The 7,902-nt window shown below is 38.5% G+C and overlaps 1 protein-coding gene across 1 annotated transcript in view; it reads right to left on the reverse strand.

Annotated features, from left to right (window-relative positions):
- The window catches only part of LOC107671773 (ryanodine receptor 3-like), a 62,624-nt gene that overhangs the window by 54,109 nt on the left and 613 nt on the right, over nt 1-7,902 (reverse strand). The window contains exons 2-8 of the mRNA XM_016464733.1: nt 6,139-6,238; nt 5,944-6,037; nt 5,137-5,293; nt 3,931-4,095; nt 2,559-2,680; nt 2,177-2,357; nt 983-1,118 (exon numbers count right to left, since the gene is read on the reverse strand). Coding sequence (XP_016320219.1) covers nt 983-1,118; nt 2,177-2,357; nt 2,559-2,680; nt 3,931-4,095; nt 5,137-5,293; nt 5,944-6,037; nt 6,139-6,238 — 955 coding nt within the window. The remainder of the gene's footprint in view (nt 1-982; nt 1,119-2,176; nt 2,358-2,558; nt 2,681-3,930; nt 4,096-5,136; nt 5,294-5,943; nt 6,038-6,138; nt 6,239-7,902) is intronic.

Here is a 7,902-nt window from a genome sequence, read left to right on the forward strand (position 1 = left end):
GACTGCTGGCCTCCGTTACACTCACCCCCCTAAACCACACTCCCATCCGGGTCACGGCACCAATGTAACCCCTCTCTCCCGGGTCCTCACCGCCACACCTCATTCTCGTTCCGAGTGGGTCTCGAACCCGGGTCTCCGGGATGGGAGGCGGATGCACTAACTGCACTTAGGCTAAAGACTGCAGCCACTAGCGTCAGTCGCTAGTGCATCTCTTGAGATCAGGGGAGTGAGGTTTACCTGCACAGCACCGACCGCTGGCCTCCGTTACACAAGCTGTTAGTAAATCTGGCCCTAAACATCATCACGTCAAACAGGAAAACTAATCTACACTTTTACAGCCTTGTGCTTATAATCGCATTCAAGCAAACTATTCCAACAAAAATTTCCAGCCTCTAGATTTTAAAATAGCGTTGTCACAAACGTAATGGTGGTGACATTAAAATAATGCATATGTGGTGTAGTTTGTTTATAGCCTAACTTTTTACTGTTAGTTTTTAGGCTTTAAAGGTCAAGTGTTCATTTGCGAAGATTATCTTGATGACCAAAACAAGTAAGAAATATAAACTTTTTTCTCACAGAGTTTATTTTCTGCAATAATCCAAAAGCCAATGAAAAAATCCTATTGGCTTTTTGTCAAGGGAACCAGGATGATGCTAACTTTTGTGTTGGTTTCTGCAGCACTCTATATATAGAAGTAGTATTAAAAAATGCTTCAGGAGAAAAACTGAAACAGTAGCAGAAATTAAATGGTCTTCATATAAGATTTCTAAAGCAATTTTGCTTCGATCTGAACTTTTAATATCTTGAACAAGGTCCTCTTTTTCTAACTGTACGTTTGCCCTCCATAAATCAGGCTGGGAGTCAACAACAAGGTGATAAAAGAATAGAATAGCCGTTTAACTGCCTCTAATAACGGTCATGTCTCTCCATCATCACCCTCGGTGAACAGCTGAAGGCTGCAGACATGTGATTGCATTCTTACCCAGAAGCTCATAGAGGAGGTTGAGAATGTCCTTCCAGGCCTCTCCGGCCTCCTCGCCTGCTAACTCCTCAAACTCAGCGGCACTGTTGTACACGTTTAGACGATCGATGCAGTGTGAGACCAGGGTTAGCATTCCCTAAAATAATCATAATAAGTGTCAGCCTGTACATTTGCATTATTATCATGAGCAGGGGCGATTCTAGGATTTTCATTTTAAGGGGGCTCAGCCCCCAATGAGGGTATAATATATATATAAATAAAATAAAAAAAATGTTTGACTAATAGGGGTGGTATACTAAACTTATATACCAAAAAGTGTTGTATCCCACTGTATTGCATAGACAGGTATAACATATAACTGAATCAGGCTGGGTTTGAAGATGTGCTGTTCAGATCTAGAAGTGCTCTTCATTAACTGCAAGCTGTTCTATTCGCCGCGGGAGTTTTGCTCATTCATTCTCGTCAGTGTCTACATTAATCCGCAAGCACACGTGAGCACCGTGTATTTGGCAATAAAGCTCATTCTGATTCTGAATAAGCCAAATACAAATCTTCATGATCTCACACACCCCAGTTTACTGTACACACACAATTTTACTGTTTGCATTTCTAGTACAACCCTCTTTCCTTAGCTCAAGTATGCAAACCTCTTTGCCACATGCACTGGAATATGTATTACATTGTAAGTGAAATTTTCAAATGAAAATGGCAACATGATTGTTTTATAAAGTATGCGTTCATATGTGCTTCATTTTCACTGGAGGAAACAGCTGTGGTGTGATGAGGGGTGAGCGCAGTGAAAACTTTACAGTATAGATGTGGAACCGATTGCTCCCCCATGATATTTTTTAAACCGTATTTATGTCAAAGAACTGCGCAGATGCAGATATTATAACAATCTATCGATAAACACACACCTTGTCCTCTGTTTCTTGCTCTGCGCGGCCGCGGTCTGCGGATTGAAAAAGAACGCGCTGAAAGACGGAGAGGAGCCGATCAAAGTCTGCCACCGTTTTCAGATGAAATTTAAAGGGGACTGAGGCGATCACGAATTCGTGTACAGTTTATGGAGCTAATAGCAAAATTTTTAGGGGGGCTGAGTAGTCATTTTAGGTGGGCTATAACCCCCCTAAAAATGGCCTAGCGACACCCATGATCATGAGTCTAACATGACACATTTGAGCTGTACTTAACCTCTTCTTTGAAGAGATCTTGGCGCTTGATGAGAGATCGGAGCTGCCTCTGTTTCTCCTCATGTTCGAGCTCAGAGTCAGGCTGCTGGAAGTACACGATGAGGTCGTCTAGTGTCTGCAGCACTTCACACACAGGCAGTGTCACCTCTGTAGTCTTCTCCCCATTCAAACCATCCAGACCCCTGAGACAAAGAAAATAATATTCAAATTAGAAATATTTATTTCAATAATTATTTGATGCTTTTAAATATTTTAATACTAAACATCAGAAATGTAATAATGCACTAGTCTTGCAGTGTTCTTGTTCCAAATGGCACTCGCTTACGATGGGACGAACATTTGTATTGTACTAGGCTGCATTTGAGCCTTTGGGTCTGCTGTACCTGATGAACTGAGTGAAGAGGCGAGTGGTGTTACGAATGATGCGAGCTGCCCGGGACTCCTCGTGCTGGCAAAGCTGCAGAGTCAGCCCGTCATCCATATGGCCCTCAAGAGACAGGACAGCCTGCACACATCATAAATGTACATTAACACTCACTGCAAGTATAACAGCTGACTTGGAACTGATCTCGAACCATAAAAGTTTTTTCTCTAACCAATTTCAGAGTATTCATATTTGTAATATTTCTGCTTAATAATAATCTGACCAAGATATTACTGCAGAATTTTTTTATTTTACCTTGTAATTTTGTTTATTTTTTATGTTTTAATTCAATCTTGCATCGCAGATTTTCAATTTGGACCCAGAATTTTGTACACCACAGTATATCAGATTATGCCAGTCACTCTGCTCTGCAGATACTGTATCTGTATCAGCACTGGCCATTTTAAATCCCACATCGATCCACCACCAATGTTGCTATAATACACTACTGTTCAAAAGTTTGAAGTGGATAAGATTTTTAAAAAGTATCTTATGTTTATCAATATCGTATTTATTTGAAAAAATATTTTGGTAAAATAGCAATATTATGAGATATTATCACAAATTTACATATCTGTTTTATATTTTAATATACTTAAAAATGTAATTCACTCCTGTGATGGCAAAGCTGAATTTTCAGCAGCCTTCAGTGTCATATGATCCTTCAGAAAATATTCTAATATGCTGATTTAATGGTCAAGAAACTTTTCTTATTATTAACAATTTTGAAAATATTGCTTAATATTTTGTGATTAATGCACATCCTAAAAGTGTCCTTGTCAACGATTGCTATGTTTATCAGTTCTTCTCTATAGCAATTGGACAGATTGTCTTTGGGTTTTATCTTCAACTTGGCACCTCCTCCTCACATAAATGGCAGAGTCTGTCCAGTAGACTACAAAAAATGAAAAAAAATGAAAGATTGGTTCAATATTTTCGTAGTGAAAATCGAATCGAGTGTCACCAAAGTTGCCTGGGCTGTGCGTAAAGGTGGCATGCTTCTTCTGGCCTTTAGCCCAGCCTTAAGCTGCATACCACAGCGCTGGAAAGATGTGCAGTCCGTGTGAACGTGTAATCCTGACCACTCCCCAAAAACACACTGTCACCATGCCTACCTCATTATCACATTTAAACCATGGCCTCGTATATCCTACACTCTACAGTACACAGAAGCCACTGCGGTTAAGCTTGAGCCAACATTAGACCATCCTGTGAGCCCCATAATCTTTAACGGGATCATAACTTACAGCACATGATGTCATTAAAGATGTACGTGCCATTCAAAGTTGTTGTAATCATGTAATCGTGACCACAAGGACACTATCTCTTACCCTTCTCTTCAGTGGTCCCAGGCGAGAAGATTTGGCATCAGGCGCCTGGTAGGACAGCCACAGGCCCGTGGACACATGCATGATGAAGCAGACGGAATCGCCGTATTTGATCTCTGCGACCCCCATACCATCAATATCACGCTTTGGGCCAGAGTCAATCTTTTCCTGCGAAGGGAAAGACAAATCGCATGAGTCCTGCCTTTGCTGTGCCAACTATTGTCATCTGTTCAGTTTGGACAGTCACAGTCAATAATTTTGTGAGCCTATTTTAAGTGTTACTGAGATAAAATAGACAGTAGGACAGCTGGGTTTGTGACCTCTCTGCTTTTTGCAGCAGAGCAGGGCTAATGAAACTCCAATAAACAGTAATAATGCACTGCGGATTAGTAATTGAGAAACAGATGTAGCAATTACAGACTCTAAGCACTGACTAGCAGGGCTACAATCTAATCAAGCCAATTTGTCCAACTGCTGATGCGGTGTAGCTCTGAAAGTCATTGATTCATCTGATTTACTTCTTTTTTTATTAAATTTAAGGAATGTTACTGGTTCAGTATAAGTTAAGCTGAGTCATAATGTTGATTAGCAAAAAAAAAATTAGAAACGTAAAAATCAGGAAGAGGCATTTACAGTGGACATTTTTGGGGGAAATTTAACAACAAAAATGTTTGATTGTGCTAAAGTGGAACTAAGTATTCAGGTACACTTTAAATAACTTGCATTTAAAGACCGATATTATTCAAAGATCATACAATCCTAATCAGTAGTGACATTAAAACACATTTTAGGTTTAATAATAAGAAATATGCATTGTGCACAAGTAGCACTCCAAATAAAGCTTAATTATAATTTTTTTTGCAGTAAGTCTCGAGCAATGTCAGTAAATATGTTAATAGATTTGAACTATACTTAGTATGAAATGTATTTTATATATATTACTTTTTTACTAGGGTATAATTTCATAAAATATTAAAACTGGATGCAACTTTATACAGAAAACGTAAGAATTCGTGTTAACACATACCCTATACTGTGTCTCCACTATTGAAACAGTGGGTACTTTAACGTTTACTAATGGCCCATTCACTTCAATGTAACCCAATCAAAATAAGTTGTGGTAATCAACATTATGCTGCAAATGCTGTCGGTTGAGTTTAACTTATATTTCTTTAATCTGTGGACAACTTTAAAATAAATGGATCAAACCTTGCTTGACCGGAAACAGAAGGCTGTTGCAGTGGTGTCAGACTTCTCTCTGTCCAGCAGTATCAGGCCATTGTCCTCTGTCTGGCCCAGGTAGTGACCGGTGGAGAGATGGCGTAGGCGGAAGGGCTGACCCCATCTGATGTGACTCCCGCTCCAGCTACAATTCAAGAAAAAGACTCCCCTGTGAGTATGCATCTTTTTCATTTTCCACACAATCCATTAAATATGAGTTGTTAACCATTTTAATGCTTAATCAATTGATAGGCCTTTGCAGAAGATTAGGAAACTTTTCAATTTTCTAACAGTCATGGATTAGATGCACTGCTCACTGACCTGACTTTGAACTACCCTTTTGGGCATAATTGGAAAAGACAGAGGAGGAACAACAAGTCTGGGTCATCAAAAATTTACTGCAGTTTACTGCAACCCAAAGGGTGTGTGTGTGTGTGTGTGTGTGTGTGTGTGTGTGTGTGTGTGTGTGTGTGTGTGTGTGTGAATGTTCAATAGAAATATAAAGTTTGCTTTGTGGATGTGGGCTTTACTGAAAGCTTTGAAAGAGTTCAAAAAGCCTTGAACTTTGAAGGTTTATAGGCCTTACAAAGAGAATGATAGAAACAGATAGATAGAAAGACAGAATGATAGATAGATAGATAGATAGATAGATAGATAGATGATAGATAGATAGATAGATCGAACGAACGAACGACAGAACGATAGATAGAACGACAGAACGACAGAACGATAGAACGATAGATAGATAGATAGATAGATAGATAGATAGATAGATATATAGATAGATAGATTCACCTCTGTTGCTCTTGGCTTTGCTCGGATCCTGGTATGGTGAGGCTCTCGTCGTGCCCATGGAACAAGCGTGTCACATGCCCACCCAGAAGAAATCCTACAGAGACAAGGGAACAGTGAGACAATTCCTAATATCAATTGTGCTCTTAAAACTAGTACAGCAAGACAAAAGTAATACATTTTGATTTTTGAACTCACCCACTTCCATGTTGCTTCTGGAGCAGGTAGGTTGAACATTCCACAGTGTTTGCATGAATGAAGCATCCACTTGAATACTTCCATTGGAGATGGAGAGGTGCTACAAACGAGGGAAAGACACAAGTGTTTTACCAAGCTGCCTATGCATGTGTGTTTTCGATTGAATAATCTTGTAGAATCTAAAAAGGTGGAAGGCAGTGAGTGAGGGAGACTGAGGAAAAGAGATACTGGCATGTGGCCTTGATGCTGCCAGCCTGTCTGTGTTGTCAGCAGCTGAGTTACAAATCTGTTTTTAAAAGATTACTGTCTAGACAACACAAACAGCGACTGTCTTTCCCAGGACTACAAACACTAACTCTCTGCATGAGCAGCTCTGCAACCCATTCCAAGAGACTTCAGTTAATTCATGGCTAGTACAAAGCGGCAAATCAGCATTTTAGAATGAATTCTGAAGGATCGTGTGACACTAAAGACTGGAGTAAAGGATGCTGAATATTCAGCCTTAACATCACAGGAATAAACAACATTTTAAAATGTATTAAAATAGAAAAGAGCTATTTGAAATTGTTGTGCACAGTAGTATATTTCATAAGAACACAAACAATTTTGTTGGGGTTAAAACCTTTATTAGGTTACCCATGATTTGCACCTGGTCAGTCAAATATAATCCTATATTTCTGAAACGTCTGCCTTTTTGTCTCTCAGTGTGTCCATTCTCCTCCTGTACATCTAGAGGAACTCAGCGCTCTGTTGGAAGGCTGAGCACGTCACCATGACAACTTACTTGATTAAACCTGATGGTCTCCCTCTGTATAAAAGAGGTATATTAACTGTCAGCGCATCTGGCGAAGCCATCTTGCCAGACACAAATGAAATTACAATGAGAAATTATGGAAGAACTTTTTCTTTTGTTTTTTTTTTCTTTTTTTCTAGAGACTACCAGTCTATGTACTATTTGCATTGCCCTTAACTGTCACCAACGCTTGGCTCTCTTTTTTGTTGTCCTTTTTCTCTATCAAATCTTTTAGTAATCATCATAAATTATATATCATTTGAAAGCTTAGAACCCCAAGATTCATCCTGTGAAAACCATATCGGACATTGCATTACCATGGAAATGGTACTTTAAAATCTTTTGGCGGTCTCCTCCCCCTTAGTGGGTGGTGTCAAGTGTCATATTACAAAATGCATTACGGTCTTTTAGAATCAAACCTTTTTATAATCTTGACAAAAACATATCATTGGAAAGGTCTGAGTCACAGGACTCCATATTTTGAGATAAAAGTAATATTGACAGAGAAATCTAGATATTTGTGACAGAAAAATGCATTAAAAAAAAATCAATGGAATTTGGATGGCACCCGGTGGCTGTTTGTGGTATAAAGCCTTAAATAAAATCTCACAGGAACCTCAATTTTTTTCATATCAACTTCAAATTTGGAACATATATTATTTAGACATAAGGCTTTAATTTTATACCAATTTTAGAGTAAAACCTGTTATGTAAAATATTTATTATATATAAAATAAAATAAAATTAGTATAGTGCATTTTTTTTTTTTTACAGCAAATGTAAATTTCTATCACTTTTTGATAATTACATTTTTTGAAAAAAAAATCCACTTTTGCAATAATCTGCTGATTTTCTTCTCTACAAAGAGACCAACCTTAGGTCTGTATTCCAAAGTGTTCATAAATTACAACAATTTAAGTTTGGATAGTGCACTTTCATGCCTATTTTAAAAAATGGGGGGTGACAGTTAA

Source organism: Sinocyclocheilus anshuiensis, unplaced genomic scaffold, assembly GCF_001515605.1.
Source record: "Sinocyclocheilus anshuiensis isolate Anshui unplaced genomic scaffold, SAMN03320099.WGS_v1.1 scaffold148, whole genome shotgun sequence".
NCBI classification, from domain to species: domain Eukaryota; kingdom Metazoa; phylum Chordata; class Actinopteri; order Cypriniformes; family Cyprinidae; genus Sinocyclocheilus; species Sinocyclocheilus anshuiensis.